The following is a 17614-nucleotide window of genomic DNA, read 5'->3' on the forward strand; positions in this document are numbered from 1 at the left end:
CCACCGAGGTGGCTCCACCTACAACTGTAGTCTCTATCAACTTGTAGATATTTCTTGCTATCTTTTGTCCTTTAATTACCATCAAAACTACCTTGTTGACCTTCATCACACCGCTCACTGATTTGTAATTACAACCAATACCATCCAGTGTGCCTAGTGAGATCAAGTTCTTCCTTAGCTCTGGTATATATCTGACATCACATAAAGTTCTGATTACACCATCAAACATCTTGATTCTGACATTCCTTATGCCGATAACTTTGCATGACGCATTGTTTCCCATCAACACTGAACCAGAATCCACTTCCCTATAGGTGTCAAACCACTCCTTGTTTGGAGTCATGTGATATGAACATGCAGAGTATAAGATCCATGCATCTGTCAGCTACTCCGAACTCGACATAACTGATAGCATATCTCCATCACCGCTCTCTGAATTTTCTTCTTCAACTATGTTTGTAGACTTTGCCAAACTACCTTTGTTCTCTGCAATATATTTCTCTATCTCTAGACAATCTCTCCTGATATGACCTTTGCCTCCACACTTGTAGCGCATGATCACCTTCTTCCTTCTCAACTTAGAACGAGCCTTGTCGTTGTTACCTGATCCATGTCGAGATTTACTCCTACCACGCTCTTGGTTGATATTTACCACAAGTCCTTCTCCCTGAGAAACTTCATCGCTTATTTTCTTCCTTTGGTGAAAACCTAACAACGCACCTGTGATCTCCTCTAATTTGAGAGTTTCCTTTTCCCACATCAAAATAGTAACCAAATTCTCGTACGTAGGAGATGAAAGTAGAGAATTCAACAACATCAGCGCCTTGTCTTCATCTGCGATCTTCACATCAACTCGCTTCAGATCACTTACAATCTGGTTGAATATGTTGATGTGCTGGCTCAGATTGGTTCCTTCTGTCATCTTCAGCCCGAATAATTTCTGCTTAACATACCGCTTGTTTGTCAATGACTTTGACATGTACCGGGCTTCCAATTTTTGCCAAACTACCACAGGTGACTCGTCGTCCATGACATGGTACATCACGTCATCCGTAAGACAAAGCCTAATTGTTGCTACTGCCTTCGCCTGAAGTTCTTCCCAATCTGATCTCCCCATGCTTTCCGATTTTCTTTCTCATAGCATCTTCACCATGCCTTGTTGCACCAACAAGTCCTTGACCCTTCTCTACCATAATCCAAAGTTTCCGGTTCCATCAAACTTTACCATATCAAACTTCGCAGAAGTTGTCCCCGACATGTTGAAGAAATCCGTCAAAAATCTGTAGCTCTGATACCAATTGTTGCGCAAAGAGAGGGAAACACCTCTCAACCTCTAAACCGCGGAAGAAGAGGAAGAGAGAAACGAGATCGCGCGGAGCAACAAGACAAAGACGCACAAAAGGAGAGCAAACACGAGGAAGAAGAAGAAGAAGAAGAAGAAGAAGAAAAGTTATCGTGGTTTGACGACGTACCTACTCCACAAAAACGATCAAACCTTTATTAGAATTCTCTCTACACAAGAGAATCACATCTAATGATTCTTGTGTTTTATTATTGTACAATAGGTTTATAATAATCCCTATAAATAATGCTAAATCCCAGATCCGGTAAAATCGTAATAGAATTTTGTTATGAAAAATCATAACAAAACTCTAATATATAAAATCTTAACAGAATTTTATTACGAAAAATCTTAACAAATTTTTCTTCCATAGCATCTCTTATATTAATCTTATCCAAATATGAATCACCCATCAACAGAGACAATTATCATATTTCATGAGTACTATATACGAGGCAAATTTATTTTAAAAAACTAAATCTAACTCTAACCACGACTTCGCCTAAACAATATTATACCGTAATTAAATCAAGCCAACGCTGCACCACCACAACATTAAATCAGGCCAACGCTGCTCCACTGTGCTATCAAACAGGCTCATCGTCTTCAAGAGTGATTCCACATCGATTTATAGAACCGCACTTCCTCGACTGCTATTGAGACCCCAGGAAATTGGCTCCCTCGAACTCGCTTGCTTAAAGAAATCTCAAACTCTAGCAGTCATGGAATCCTTTCAACTCGTTTGCATGGCAAAGTGAATTTGACCAAGGGAATTCTGATCCAATAAATAGTTTCACAAGCATGAGTTAAACGTACTATTAAATTAGCCAAACTCCGCTCATTCAAGATAGTAGCAATTATTCAGATGATTTGTTTTACCCAAAACTTGAAATGCCTCGAATCAGATGACACACCTTATATTAAATGCACTCTACCTAGCACAGCCGAGAACAAGCACGAAATAGTCACAATCAACACAATAAACAAATAAGCAAATTCAGCAATTCCCCTTCTGCGGTGCCAATTCAGAGTCCCCGAAACTCCAGTGTATATTTTCTTTATGTTCCTTTTCTTTGGTAAAAGAAATTGCCGGTCATTGTACGGGCGACTCATCAAGTAGCCTATGCATTATGCAAGACTAAAAAGGCTTCAGATTACATTAAGGTAAGTACAATAGGGTCACTTGACTGATAGAGTAAGCAAGGTCGCTTCATCCTTGGGATCTATTAATTCCCTCTGAAACTTTTGAAAACTTCCTCTGAATTTTAAAAGCTGAAAATGGTTGCGCCGCTTTGATTTCGATTGTATTGTCACCACTCATCTTGCTCTCCAATTGTTTGTCGAACTGTATAGATGACTGTTGCAGGATTTCAAACAAAGAAGAACTTGAATTTGTGTTAGATTCTGTCGTTGCTTTAGAAGCATTTGATTTCATTTGCGGGCCACTGAACTTTGCAAAAGGTTTCTTATTCTTATTCTCCAGCTGATTCTGCAGAGTGCAATCACAGACCACAAATTTAGTTCAGTTGAAAAAAAAAAGTTGAGATAAACACTAAAACAAAGGATTATTTTTTATACATGATTTACACTTCATTTGACCAGAAAATGGAAGATATCAGACTAACAAAATTGTCTAGAACTATATCTACACTTATAAGAGAAATGATATAAGAGACATAGTGTGCATGTCTAAGCAAGTCAAACAATTGTGCGTCTAATGGTGAGTCAACTACATCCCATTGTAAGATTTGTAAACCAGATCAATCCCAGTGGTGAATCTGCAAGTAATCATATGCAACATTTCCTTTTTTTTCCCCTAGCATCATATAGTGTCACCCTGTCCGTTCGCAATGGGATATTCAGAAACTTCCATTCCACTGCCAACAGAGTCCTTCAGAAACTACACATTTTGATCGTGCTTCATTAATTTTTCAACTGAGATATTTTATTTCCAGAAATGACTAGATTACAGGTTAGAAACTTAGCATCGTTTCTTTGAAACAAAAAGCAACAGTCATGAGACTGCATATTCAACTGACAAGAAATACTAAAGAGAAAGTAAAACAAAGAAAGATACTTCATGTTTGAAAATCTGTTCCACGTAATTACGCAGCAAAGTAAATTATAACTTAACTGAATAGTGAATAACTGGCCCAAGAAAGATTGGTGCACAACCGTACTTTACCAATGCACCAATACGATCCAAACCTCCAAAGTTGTTTTCAATAAAATTTCTAATTAGGCAAAGCTCATTAAAGGATTGTTTAATTCTTTAAAAAAGTTATAAAAGCATTTACAACAAATCAATCATTTCATGTGTTCGAGTATTGGCTATAAATGGATTTGCAGTTGCCTAAAAACCACATGTAAAGATTGCAAGTCACATTAGCTACGTGGAAGTAACATAAAATACATTACAAATATAGAGAAAAAAAGGAAAATAAAATAGAGGATAATAGATTTCATCTAATGTCAATATCTTTTTGCAAATTCAAAAATAATATATTATACATAAAGTCCTAAATAAGTTTATGTAAACTACATTTTCAATGTATGGCATTATCATAATTATCTTTACTGAATGAATTATAAAACTCAACAATCACATAATAATGAAAAATTACTTTTGATTTTTATTGTTATCAAGATACAAAATAACTAATGAAAAAAATTATAAACCCTTTTAACTTATCTTAAAATAAGTGATTCATGGACATGCAAAATTTATTTTAAAAGTAACTATGAAAAAATAAATGTCCAATATCATATATCTGAAGGTCTCCTATAGAAATGATTGCCTCATGTACTTCAATTATTAATAATATTTCATTTGCAAGCAACTAAACAACACAGCTACAAATATCATTTACAACATATGTATCTTGTGCAATTGTCATTTGCAGGTTTTAACGATAAAGGAAAGCAATACCTCCTGTATTCTTTCTAGCTCTATGACCAATGTTCTAAATGGTGGCCAAGGCAGAAGGCGGGCACCAACCGCACCACCTTTGCCTTAGGCAATGCTTCAAACAGTCAAAGATGAGATGAGACTGGTGAGGCGAGCGAGACGGCACAAGAAGCGGCCGAGGTGGTGGGTGAGACAGTCAAAGTCAACAAAATTAACTCCACAACCCAAGTCACCCACAACTCACTTCCTTCCGCCTAGAACCGCCGCCACCATCGCCGTTACTGCTGCCACTAGATCCGTCGCCGTTACTACTGCCACTAGATTAGCTTTTATATATTTCTAGTCATGGATTGAAATCTCGAGTTGTTTCACCCGATACAGTCGTTCCACCTGTGGACCAGCACCGACACAATCACGCATCTAGTGTTGGCCAGCCGCAACGAGTTTGGACGCATCGCCTGAATCCGGCGACGGGCCTGAACACATTGCCCAAGCCCCGTGACGTGTTTGGATGCATCGTGAAGAATCCATGGAGGCACACACTGGGATTACATGTTCGAGTTTATGGAAAAATACATCAATGAAATTAGCTCTCAACATATTCAAATAGTGATGGACAATGCAACAAACATTATGGCGACAGTAGAGTTGTCGAAGGTTACACAAACCTCAAATTTTTTGGACCTCTTGTGTGACTCATATAATCAACCTCATGCTTGAAGCAATTGAAAAACTACCCAAGTTTAACGGAATGCTTGAGAAAGCAAAAATCTTAACAATATTCATCTATGCACATCATAGAACTTTGGCTATTACAAGGAAATATACCAAGAAGAGAGATATTGTGAGCAAGGTTGTCAAAATCGAGATTCTACGTTGAAACGGAAGGGAGTTGTAGAATCGTAAACTCGTAGTATCGTAACACGAATCGTAAGTTTCTACCAAAATATAAAATTATATATAAACATATATATACTCATAGAAAATAACATACATAAGATTAATAACCTCAAAAACACATTAAACATTTGATTAAACTAAACATTTATAAGGTCTTCTACAATCCACACATAAAATAAGTCATAAGTCACAAATTTTAGATAACATATAAGTCTACAACATGAAAAATAATAGTCAAGTTCTAAAGTCTAAACTTCATAAATTCATGAATTCATAATCATCCTCCATGTGTTCTTCATCTCCAGCATCCTCCATGGCATCTCCACCTTCTTCAACTTCATCATCATCATAACTAGGCAGCTCCAAATCATCATGAGGTGCTCCACTACTAGGTCCTTCTTCAACTGGAACCAAATCTTCATTTGAAGCATCCAAATCTAAATTTTCACTATCATCCACAATCCAATCATCATCAGAAGCTAGGTCATCAATGCTATAGTCATTGACTTTCCTCAATTCCTTCTTCTTGGCTAATTTTGAATTAGCCATCACAAAGACTACATCATTCATCGTTTTTGCCTTCAAACGATTTCTTCTCTTAGTGTGGACCTAAATAATAACAAAATCAATTAACACATACTCATATAATCACATACAACTAGGTAATTTCATTCAAGAATGAAATGCAATACCATCTCAAATGCACTCCAATTCCTCTCACAGCCAGATGAGCTGCATGTCAAGCTCAAAACACGAATAGCAAACTTTTGCAACTCAGGATGTTCATAACCATATGATTCCCACCATTGTGCTGGAGTTTTGGTTTCAATTCCACAAGTGGCTACTGCACTACCAAAGAATTTCTTTCGATATTTGAAGTCTTCCAGTTGAGCATCAATCTTCTTTACTTCTTCCATACTTTCAACCATCCTTTGTAGACAATCATATAGTCCTCTTTTCACTTCAAAGTCAGCTTTAAAATTAGGACTGTAATGAAATTGAGGGTTAAGGTAATAGCCCGCAGCATGCAAAGGCCGATGTAGTTGATTATCCCATCTTGCATCTATAATTTCCCATAGAGGCAAGTAACTAAAGAGTGAGAAAAAATTTGAATTAGTTTCCAAGAAATTATAAATTTATACGAGTATTTAATAATTAGTAATAAATTAAGTTACCTTTTCTTAATACCATTAAAGGCAGCTTGTATCTTTTCTTTGGCCCTGTCCATTTCCTCATAAATGAACCCCATGGCAGGCTTCTCATCTGAGTCTACCAAACGAAGGACTTTGATCAAAGGATAAGCACTCCTCAAGCATGTAATAATGCTTTTCCAGAAGTCCTTATCCATTACCACATTTTCAATAACCTTTCCATCTTTAGTCTTTGCAAATTGACTAGATTTCCATTCTTTGGATGTAAACATTCTAATCAATGCTCCCTTATTGTCATTCAAGCAACCCAAAGTCAAGTAAGATGTGGCAAAACGAGTAGTGGCTGGTCTAATCAAATCCTTTTCTTTGGTAAAATGATGCAATAGAGAAATAAGCGCAGTCCTTGAATAGATGTAAGTTGTGATCTTTTTACCTCGTGCAATTGTCTCTTTATGTATTGGTATCTTTTTTTCAAAATCCTCCAACATTAAATCGATGCAATGAGCTGCACAAGGCGTCCAATATAGCCTCTTTCTCTTCCCCATCAACATCTCCCCGGCTGCTTTGTAGTTTGCTGCATTGTCTGTGACAATTTGCACTACATTCTCTTCACCAACTTCTTCAACAATTTCATCCATCAACTTGAAAATCTTGTCAGCTGTTTTAGATATATCAGATGCATCAATTGACTTCAAAAAAATGGTTCCCATAGGACTATTAACCAAGAAGTTTAATATAGTCCTCCTCCTCTTATCTGTCCACCCATCAGTCATAATTGTGCATCCCATTTTCTTCCAAAATGCTTTGTGCTGCTCTATAACTTCTTTGGTGCAATCAACTTGTTGTTTCAAATACTTGACTCTAATCTCATGGTAGGATGGAGGCTTAAAGCCAATACCATGTCTTGCAACCAAGTCTAGCATCTTCTTGAATTCATCACTTTTTGCCACATGAAAAGGTATAGCATTATTGTAGAAAAAAGAGGCAATCCCTTGGCAAGCTTCCTCCCTCAAATTCTTCTTGAAAATGCCATTGATGGTAGTTTGACTACTCACACCCCTTTTCTTGAATAGATCAGCAGGATTCTTTGCAATTTCTCGCCTTTGTCTTTTTGCACCCTCCACCTCCTCATCTTCATATTGGCCAAGAGGACTTGAATCACTTGATCTTCCTTCAATCTCCTTTGCCCTCTTTATTAAATTTTCTTGCAATGAGGATACAATTTTCCACATTTCCTTCCTTACATCATCACTAACAGCCTTGCATGCTCCAACATCCTTTTGTGTTCCTGCCAAATGATGCTTGAGTCTATAAATCCCTCCATTTATCACCTTTTGACAGTATTTGCATTGCACTTTCTTTGGATTTTCATCAACTGCAATTCCATGTTTCCAACCTGGATCAGATCTATTTCCAGGAGCATTCACTGCCAATCTTTTGGAATCTGAAGTTCCACTAGTTGTGGAAGCTACGCTTGGAATGGCTGCACCACTATTGGAGCTTGCTTCACCAGACCCACCAACACTAGCTTCTCTACTCATTTTTGTGAAATTAAAGAAGAACAAGAACACCACCACGCAGCTTCAGCTTCACCAACGACACTGCAACTCTGCAACAGCAGCTCGCGAACCACAGACGTGGCCAACAGCCTTCAGAGATGCAGACGGGACAGAGACGACCAAAGAAGTAAAGAACAGAGACCCACAGATGAGATAGATGGAGAAGGGACAGAGGCGGATGATGGCGTACCTTTAATTGAAGTCAGTCACAGTGCCGGTCGACGCACACCGGACGCACAGGGAGGAGGAGACAGACGCGTACGTGAAGGAGACGATGGTTGCTGAAGAAGAACGAAGCACAGCAGTTGCGGCGACAATGGCTCGCGACGCGACTTAGGAAAGTTAGGGTTTCTTGAGATCAAATCTTCTGTCCCGAAACTCTCCCTGTCCCTCTGTCCCACGCAGAAAACGACAACCGACTTGTGAGAAACACGTGACGAAGGCGGAAATCAGGGATCGGCCCTTGCTGATCGGTCCCGAGACCGATCAGCTCCTAGGCCCATCGGAGGCCGATCGGTCCCCAGACCGATCAGCCCCTAGGCCGATCGGTCCCCAGACCGATCAACCCCTAGGCCGATCGGCCCTTGCAGATCGGTCTGTGGATCGATCAGGCCATAGGTGGATCGGTCCACAGACCGATCTCCCTATTTTTCTGAAGGAGAAACGCACGTGTTATTTGGAGCGAGGTTTCTTGGACCCGTGTTTGATCGATCGCTGCGATCGACCTTCTGGTCTTGGAAAATCGCTGGACTCTTACGAGTCTACGATTTCCGCTACGCTTCCACGCGATTCTGCACGATTCCACCAGATTCCGCTTCCGCCTGGGCACGCAACGCGGAAGGCCACCAGAAATGCGTAGAATCGTGCGATTCTACGTTCCGACTCGCGATTTTGACAACATTGATTGTGAGACCCGAGGTGATTAGATTTGCTACTTCATTCTTGACCTTAAAAAATCTCAAAAGGCAAGAAAGATCAATTGAGACTTATGTTTACATCCGAGGAGTGGAGCAAAACAAAATTAAGTAGTGTGAAGGGGAAAGCGGCAGAGTCAACGATAACAAATATCTCTTTTTGGAATAGTGTTTCTTTGGGTTTGAACATTTTCACCCCGTTAGTGAAAGTTTACGCCTTGTTGACAGTGACAAAAGGCCCTACCTTTTTATCGGGTGCACTTAAACAAGCCAAGGAAAGGAAGAGATTAGAAAGACTTTCAAAAAAGAAGAAAATGTCACCCCTATTTTGAGGATTATTGATGAGAAGTCTAAGGATAGACTTGATAGTCCTTTGCATTAAACCGCTTACTTATTGAATTTGGTTTTTACTTCAAAGATCCAAGCATACAAAATGACACCAATGTTATGGATGAGTTCTTGAATTATGTTAAGAGAATTTTTCCCACCAATGAGGACATGCAATACACCATTTCTAATAATAAATTATTGAAGTAAAAAAGTAAATCCGGAAATTTTGGAAGAAAATTGGCAGCCGCGGCATATGAGAAAATGGATATGTACCATGACTTTGATCCGAGTGCATCTCTTTCCTTTATTTCTTATTCAATAACATACATATCAATTTTACATATTTTTTGGTTTATTATTTTTTTATTTTTTTAAGTTGGATAGTGGTCCAATTATGGTGGTGACACCCCAAACTTACAAAAAAAATAGCAATGAGATTTCTTTCTTTGACAAGTAGTTTTTCGGGTGTGAAAGAAATTAGAGCCAATTTGTAAGGGTAAGTAATAATTCATAAATTATGTTATCTAACCTTTCTTTTTATTGGTTTTTAATCATTTTCTAATAATTTAAATACATACAAAGAAGAGGAATAGGCTCAAGACATCAAGATTGAATGATCTTGAATATGTCAAATTCAACATCAATCTTATGAAGAAGAAGAGTAAAAGGGAAATGGGCTGAGATTTACTTCTATCCTCTCAAGCTAGTAAAGCTCAAGGTTAGCTTGTTGATGGTGGTGATGAAGATGAGGTGGAGCCAGGTTCGAGACTTACTTGGAGAATGGTGGAGGAGGCATTGGGAGCAGATGAAGTACTACAACCAAAGAGGAGAGCAAGGAATATCCCCATTAGAGAACTCGATGAGGATTTAATTACATCAGAGGAAGAGAATGAAGAAGATGTTGATTTTGAGTCCAATGATGAGAGGATTATACATGTAGTTGATGGTGCATAAGTAGATAATTTAAAAGATTAGTTATGTTTAGTCTTGTCCTTATTGGCTTGTTGTCATGTTGGATTGAAACTTTGAGTTTTGGTAAAAGTAATGATATTACTTTTTTAGTATTAATATGGTGACGAATTTTAATTAATTATCTTGTTAATTGCATTTATATATTTATTTGTACTATATATAAATTGTATTATATTGTATGAAGCTTATTTATGCATAGACATCATAAAGAATAATGACTATTTATAATATTATGTATAAAAAATAGTAAAAAAATCAACCTCCTAGGCAGCCGAGGTGGTAGGTGGTCACTGACCATCTCACCTCCACCTACCGCCATTTACAACACTGTCTATAACATAAGTAAATTTTGGAACTAATTGGATTTCTTTAAGACAAGTGTTTTGTACTGCCAAGTTTTGCAAATTGCATTATTTGTTTGTCTATGAATTTTATTAATGTTTGGAAACATTGATAAACAAACCTATCTTTTGAGTTCTTCCTATATTGAACTTCAAAGTTGTACCAACATTATGATTTCAATAATCTTCACTGACAACTTTCTTGTGTTCCAATGAAATGCACCAAGGTTTTATAGAGATATAAAAATGACTCAAACTAATGTACCAAGATTGATTGTCCATCTGCATATTAATAGGAAACTTAGCACAAAAAGAAATCCTCACAAGCAACTCCCCTAAAATTAAAGAAAATTCAACCTGTTTATAGTTACTAAATTTTGAGCCATTGCAATTATGTATAGTTAAAGTTCATAAGGAATTTAACCATCCAGATTATCTACATATTTAGATCATGAATCACATCTCAGATTCCAATATGTGCAAAAGCTGCAACTATATGTTGTTCTCTGAGAAGAAAGAAAAAAAGATAGCATACCTCTTCTTGAATGTTTTCAAAGGCTGGAAGACTACTCCGGCTATTACTGTCATCACGACCAAAAATGAATGCCCGAGCAATAGATGAACTTTGCTTATGTGAATATTGCATTGAAGAACTTGTACTTCGACCAAGAAAAGAAGACTGCATGATAGAAAAACACGGACCGAAATTAGCATACTGCAAAGAACATTGGACTTGTAGATTTAGCAAATCAACTAGAGTTAGTGTTTATCACACATGTGCTAGCAAAATTAACACTAGATCAGATAGGATAATGATAACTTGAATGCAATTATAAATCCTACATGCATGACCAAAAGATATATGCTGAATATTAGAAAGGCGTATGGTAATAACACTTGCTTTTTCTCCTAATTTCCTAAAACATGGTGTGTGTGATGCCTGATGTGTAAAACAAAGTTCTTTTAAATTATAAAAATTACAGCATTGTAAGTCAAGGTTTGGGAAAATTAGGTTAAAATAGCATTGATATGTTCAAAGACAATTAATAGGTTCTATAACTACACAAATTGAATTGATTAGACTTGTATAAATAAGTGGAAGAGACAGAAAAAGGAAGTGATTTAAAGATATGAAAATTACCAGAGGTATAACCTTAAGGCTTACTTAGATTTCAATTGCAAAATAGATCTTCCAAACAAACCCAAAAAAGTTGACAGCTTATTTTGTTGTTACCCTAAGTTTAAGTTTGCATTATGCTAATAATGCAGCATGATGGATAATCAATAGCAGACCTTCAAATTTAGCAAATCTTACAACCAATTGTCATTGTTATTCCTTAAAAGTTGGCTTTTATACTTTTGAACTTAAAGGAAACTGACAAACTTGAAATTATTTGTGTGCAAAAGCTTAATTTGCCTACAGTTTACCAAAGAGTCACGACACAAATATGAATATCAAAACCTCAAGATCTAGTGCAAAATAATCACATCGCACCTTGGAAGAGCTGTTGCTACTTTCAGTCAGAAGCAAACCAAAGTGAGCTGCAAGCACAAGTGAAAGCATTAAAAAGAACAAAATTGGTGTATAAAAGTAATGACACGAAAACTTTGAATACAAAAGCCAAAAAGATAATTTCTTCACATACATGTTGGTTTTACTCTTTTTTTTGTTTCAGGAGCAGCATTCATGTTCTTGATAAGACCAAAAATCTCTCTGGAATGCTCAACATCTATGAGGGAATCAAGTGCAGGTTCCTTCTGTTAATGTTGGAAGTCTTCTTATCAATAAATAATTTGCAGCATGCTAATAACAACTCCACTAGGAATTTTAAGAACAAAACTAATGAAATAATAAAGTCAAGACATTCAGTTATCCATTAATTGTCTTGCAGCATATGTGGGCAAGACATAAGTAGCTTGATCAACTTTATTTCTGATAGTTAAGAATAGAAGCTTCATGTCATATGTTTAGAAAACCAGGTAATAATTCTGGATACCTGGTATAAAAAATTTAAAAAAAAAAACAGGTAATAAGGCTCTCACTACATATGTGCCTTAAACAAGGCAGCAAGCATTAAATTTGATTTTTCCTAAACAGAATAAGACCCTAGGATATGGCTTTGATCTTCAAGGAATTATGTGTCGTAAAAAGGGTAAAGCAAAATTGGTTGACCAGCTATGTTACTGATACTCTTCATCTAGTCCACCATGCCTATGTTGGACATTCAACTCATTTAGACCAACACTCTGGCTCTAAGTGATCATGTGCAAAAACTTATGTAAAATAAAGTGTGGGCATACCCGTGTAGGAGTAAATAAATACCTGAACACTAAACATGAATATTGAAACAAGTCCATGTAAGAATCATAGGAGCTTAGGGGAAAATAATACCGATTAAGTCATGTTAGAAAATTAAGAGATGGGAAATTGTCAGAAAATTACATTCTGTGCTATTAGACGCTGACGAATAAAATTTTTCTCTAACTCTTCATCATCTGATGGTAAATAAGCATCATGATCTTCAGTAAACATTTTTGCCATCATTTGTTTAGCCATTTTTGTGCTTTTATGGATGGAATTAGGTGGATGTAGATCTGAAGGTTCTCCATCTTCAGACTCTTCACTATGTTCTAAACTTGCTTCTTCTTCATGAAGTAAAGTTGGCTCTTTATGTTTATTACCAAATCTTAATCTCTGAATGACATTGTCTGTTGCAGCTGTATCTTGTTGAGCAAGCCACTTCTGATGAAGTTGATTGCGCCTTTCACAATCAATTGGTGCTTCTTCAAAACCAGTTGCAATCATATCAGTTAGCTCTTCATTATCATCACTTTCATCATCTTCATTCTCTTGAAACCTCATCAAATCATGGTCACTATCATCTTCTTCTTCAGCCTCATCATCAAGAAAGGCTTTGGCAAGTGCAACGTCAGAATAGGAGTCCACATTAAAAGCCTTGTGAGGTTGGAGATTGACATTTTCATCACCTTCTAATGATTGTGAAGCAGGACCAACACTGTCAAGCAATTTCTGCTGGTTATCAGCACATGAAACTTGCTAAAAAAAACTAATGTAAAGTATTAGAAATCTTAGAAGTTCTATAAAACAAGAGATGTCATCAACAGAACAAGAAAAAAACAAGAAACGAGAAATAGAAATTGCAAAATTGTCTCAATCAAATAGTGAGGAAAAAACCTTCAACAGCAAGTTTTCTACATCAAGGGTTCATTGATACACCAAAGGGAATGGGAATGCAAGGTTTAATCTAAAATTCAACGTTTTCATTTAACATGTATGAAGCTCTAATCTGAAATTCAAGGCCTTAGTCTAGTGAATCTTGCGTGTAACTTCTTTTAATAATATGATGTTTAAAGTTAAACCTAACAAGTGTTGATTGGGCATTCATCTTATCATCGTCTCTTCTTCAACATATATAGATATCGCAGGCAAATGTAAACCAAATATATTTTAGGATAACACAAAAAGAACAGCATTTACATAATCCCATTTGGTACATTTTTAACTTGGTGCAAATTTGACAGGGAAAAATCAGAGACAGAACTTGTTGCTAGATGATGCAATCTAATACGATTGGAATTGTGTTTCTTCATTTCAATCATTTTCGAGATAACAGATTTAATTAACACATTAATTACAATATAACCAGTTTAAGAGGCAATGGCTGCAAAATTCATTGATTAACATGCAAAATGATGTGAATATCACTTGAACCTTAAGATCATTTCTCTAAAAGAAACATTTAAACATAACAATATACTAGTAGAAAAAAAATGATCAATTATCCGCATCCGAAAAATAACCACGTAGAAAAGTGCTGCATGAACCTCATAATTCAAGTTATATTGTTGATTATTCAACATAGCTTTTTCATATCAATTTCTTTTGATTGACAATAAACAAAAAAAAGTCATTTCACTTACATATCCAAAGGCGCAAGCTCGGAGAATGAGGTTGGCAACACTGACAAGGTACTTTTTATTGCTTCTTTTGTATTATAAATTATTTGGTGGTCTTTCTCAGCTTCATTAGAATCATTAAACTCCTTCAAAAAAAAAAAAAAGCCAGTAACTATAATACTCTTGATAAATTGGAAAAGTGTAGGATAGGTAACTAGATCCAATATTAATTAAACAATTCAAAAAGAAAGCAGACCTCATCGGCATCTAGAGTATTGTTTGCAACATCACAGGTGAGATTAGAAATCTGCATTTTCATTTAAGAAAAACAAGGTAATATAACTTCTGATGTCAACCAAGTAATTAGATTCTCATAGCTTAATCATACAAAATTAAGGTACAACTTGTGACATATATAAGTTTCATTGGTCAAAGATGGCTAAAAAATTTACAATTAGATAGGTAGAATTAGTTACAACTCTAATTAACGCAATTAAAATGACTTAAAATATGAATAGTAATAGCGATATAGCTTCACACTGAGTTCAATCACAGATGAAACCCTTGTGGCTGACCTTGAACGCTTGTGTAGTCATGATCGTTGATTTATTTGCTATTGTAGTCTGTATGAACAAAAAATGTTTTGTCCTACCAGAATTTTTATTATTTTATATGTTGCATTTATTCCATAGGTATGCAAGTATAATGCATAAGTGTAATACATTTGGTATTTATCATATCAACACCACCAATATAAATACTGTTGTCACTATAAGCTGGAACTCTTAAGTATAGTTTGAGGTACAATTCTCAAGTCAGGCATGAATGTGGCATATTGGTAACAATTTGATGATGTGATATTGAGATCATAAAACAATTTGAGACTACCAAAAGAGAAAAAAGTGTACTTGATTACAACGACCACGTCTGTCATGAGTTGTGACTCCTCCACCTTCTACATTAAGATGTTCTTCAACATGCGGAACTTTATTCTACGAAATCCCAAACTCATATCAGCTTCCATTTAAGTTAACTGAAATAATGATGAATCCTTGAATCAACAATGATTTGTTAACAAGTGTGAGAACTACCTCTTCCAAACCTGCATAGTCATCTTTCTTACTCTCAAGCATTGTAGCTTCACCATCATGGTAGGTATCAGCCTTGCAATTTGTGGTGTCATCAATAGATTGGGAATGATTGACAACAACAGATCTGTCAGCAACAGCATACTGAGCTAATAAGCTTACTTGTCACAGAGACATTTAGTGAAAGCTTGTGAATTGATGCTTACTTTTTGAAGACCTCTTTTTTTCTGAGCCTGATCTTCTCTAAAACAGATGATATGGGCTTCTGGACAACCAGAGTAGGCTTGAAGGAAGCATCTCTGGTTTCTGCCATGGTGTTTCGTTTGTGGAAGCGGATAAGAAGACAATAGTTATAAAACGGGACAAAACTAGGAGACAAGACCAAAAGGAAAAGGAAAATAAAACTAATAATAATCAGTTATGTGATGCTAACCACGGAGCAACCGTTGTGATTCAGCGTGAATTTGAAGCAAGTGAGCTTGTCGCTCCTGGCAGTCACGATAAGTGAAAATAAATCAACCACACATCATATATTTTAAGTGTGCATTACATTAACTACCCTACCTTTTCGAGTTTTCTCTTCTCCCGCAATGATTCTTTGGGCTTCTCGCTGGATTTTTGCTTTTTCCTCTTCTTCTTCGTATCCTCATCTTCTCCCTCCAAAATCAATTTTTTCTTCGCAGACTTCACATTCTCGATTCCATCATTTATCTCGTTCGCCGCACCGCAACCATTGTCCCCTCCCCAGAAAAAGTCTTCTTTTTCTCTTCCAATATCTGTATTTTTCGCCTGCAATTGATCCAGATCCGGGAACAAAGGGTCGAACTCGAGTTCCGGGTCTATCGCCGTCCCGATTACATCTGATTCGAGGACCGGCTTCTCGAAATCCAGCGTCGTAGTAGGTTCCAGAGTCTCCAAGGGAACTTCCGGCAACGAAGTTGAATCAGAATCGGTAGGGGGGCTGCGAGAGGCGAAAAGGGATACTCTCTTGAGGCGCCGGAGCTTGTGCTTGGGGAGGGGAGAAGAAGACTGATCCGGTAGGAGGACATCGCCCTCGAAGCCTTCTTCCATCGGCCAAAACCTCGGGGTTGGAACCGCAGCAGCGGAGAAGGGAGAGAAGGCGATCGACTAGGGCAAAGGTGGGACGTGGAGGGAAAGAAAATCCAAACGGAGAGCGGGAAAGGAAATCAAGGTTTATTTATAATTGCGGCCGGTTAGGATTCTAAAATTCATGGGCCTTACCTTAGCCCGCCAAAACACATGCGCAAAGTCGTTTTTAAACCCACTGTGAATTCGCACATTTAACAGTGATCCAGTGTGAACAAGCATAAATTGACTTGTAAATTACCTTGAAGTGAACTCATAAAACCAATAAAAATATTTCATACTTATTTAATTTGTAACAAATTTATTATGTCATTTATTTCTATAGACAAGTCATTTTGTCAATTTATCCGACTCACAATCTACATTATCTTTAAATTTTATTTATTTATTTTTTTATATTTTACAGCTACATCAAAAAAAGTTTCGACAATTTATCAAAAGACGTTATTTGGATATTATATTTACCAAAAGACACATCGTAGGTTGGTATTTACCAAAGGACACAGTTTAACAAATTCAATTCCCAGATTACCCCTCTGGCTACCTGACAATCACGTTTTTCGATCACCATTTTCCAAGCATCCAAGGCACAAATCGAATTAAAAATTAATTTATGGTTTGGATGCACGTCATCTCACCGTCTCTCTCCCTCCATCCCTCTGCGTGGTGTTATAAACACGAAAGAAATATGAACCATACGCTTGTCATTACTGCTCGTGCTGGTTGGCGGGATTGCAATAGACCAGTTAGGTTTTCGGGATATTGGCATAAGAGTTTCAAGAAGAGACCAAAGGACAACTAAAGTTAAGAATGTCAGCCGAGAAGGACAAACTTCTTACAAAAGAGAAATTAGTAGAAGAATACATTTAAAGATTTAGACATGTATGTATAGATTTATTACTATAAATTAGGGTAGTGATGGTAAATAAAAATTGCAGTATTGTAGCAAAGGGTGATGGAAAAAATAGTTGTTATGGTTTATTTTGGTTGTGTGGGGAATAAATATTCAACAACACCTGTAATATGATGTAATAGAATATTTAATCGATTTAAGTCTTGTTAGTTTCTGAAGTTGATAGTTAAG

At 36.7% G+C, this 17614-nt stretch overlaps 2 protein-coding genes across 2 annotated transcripts; both read right to left on the reverse strand.

Moving 5' to 3' along the window:
* Nucleotides 1–2284: 2284 nt before the first annotated feature.
* On the reverse strand, nucleotides 2285–16586 carry LOC122029541. Its single transcript, XM_042588570.1, has 12 exons — nucleotides 15988–16586; nucleotides 15857–15911; nucleotides 15630–15729; nucleotides 15427–15550; nucleotides 15244–15327; nucleotides 14592–14642; nucleotides 14360–14481; nucleotides 12861–13434; nucleotides 12064–12175; nucleotides 11913–11959; nucleotides 10953–11096; nucleotides 2285–2831 (listed from the first exon to the last, which is right to left on the reverse strand). The coding sequence occupies exons 1-12, from the start codon at nucleotides 16492–16494 to the stop codon at nucleotides 2553–2555; spliced, it is 2199 nt and encodes a 732-aa protein (XP_042444504.1). The 5' UTR covers nucleotides 16495–16586; the 3' UTR covers nucleotides 2285–2552.
* LOC122029540 lies at nucleotides 5327–8274 on the reverse strand. The gene is made up of 4 exons (XM_042588569.1): nucleotides 8051–8274; nucleotides 6326–7950; nucleotides 5843–6239; nucleotides 5327–5759 (listed from the first exon to the last, which is right to left on the reverse strand). Exons 2-4 carry the CDS (start codon nucleotides 7840–7842, stop codon nucleotides 5406–5408), a joined length of 2268 nt encoding a protein of 755 aa, XP_042444503.1. The 5' UTR covers nucleotides 7843–7950; nucleotides 8051–8274; the 3' UTR covers nucleotides 5327–5405.
* Nucleotides 16587–17614: the final 1028 nt, after the last annotated feature.

Source organism: Zingiber officinale, chromosome 10B (assembly GCF_018446385.1).
Source record: "Zingiber officinale cultivar Zhangliang chromosome 10B, Zo_v1.1, whole genome shotgun sequence".
NCBI classification, from domain to species: domain Eukaryota; kingdom Viridiplantae; phylum Streptophyta; class Magnoliopsida; order Zingiberales; family Zingiberaceae; genus Zingiber; species Zingiber officinale.

What these genes read in the sequence shown, in the direction of transcription:
- LOC122029540 (XM_042588569.1), bottom strand. Translation starts at nt 7,842, where the DNA reads ATGAGTAGAGAAGCTAGTGTTGGTGGGTCTGGTGAAGCAAGCTCCAAT. An exon ending in TTTAATGGTATTAAGAAAAG is followed by an intron (nt 6,240 to 6,325) that starts GTAACTTAATTT and finishes CTCACTCTTTAG; the next exon opens with TTACTTGCCTCTATGGGAAA. An exon ending in ATTGGAGTGCATTTGAGATG is followed by an intron (nt 5,760 to 5,842) that starts GTATTGCATTTC and finishes GTTATTATTTAG; the next exon opens with GTCCACACTAAGAGAAGAAA.
- LOC122029541 (XM_042588570.1), bottom strand. Translation starts at nt 16,494, where the DNA reads ATGGAAGAAGGCTTCGAGGGCGATGTCCTCCTACCGGATCAGTCTTCT. An exon ending in GACGTGGTCGTTGTAATCAA is followed by an intron (nt 14,643 to 15,243) that starts GTACACTTTTTT and finishes ATGAAAATGCAG; the next exon opens with ATTTCTAATCTCACCTGTGA. An exon ending in AAAAAGAGTAAAACCAACAT is followed by an intron (nt 11,960 to 12,063) that starts GTATGTGAAGAA and finishes TTGTGCTTGCAG; the next exon opens with CTCACTTTGGTTTGCTTCTG.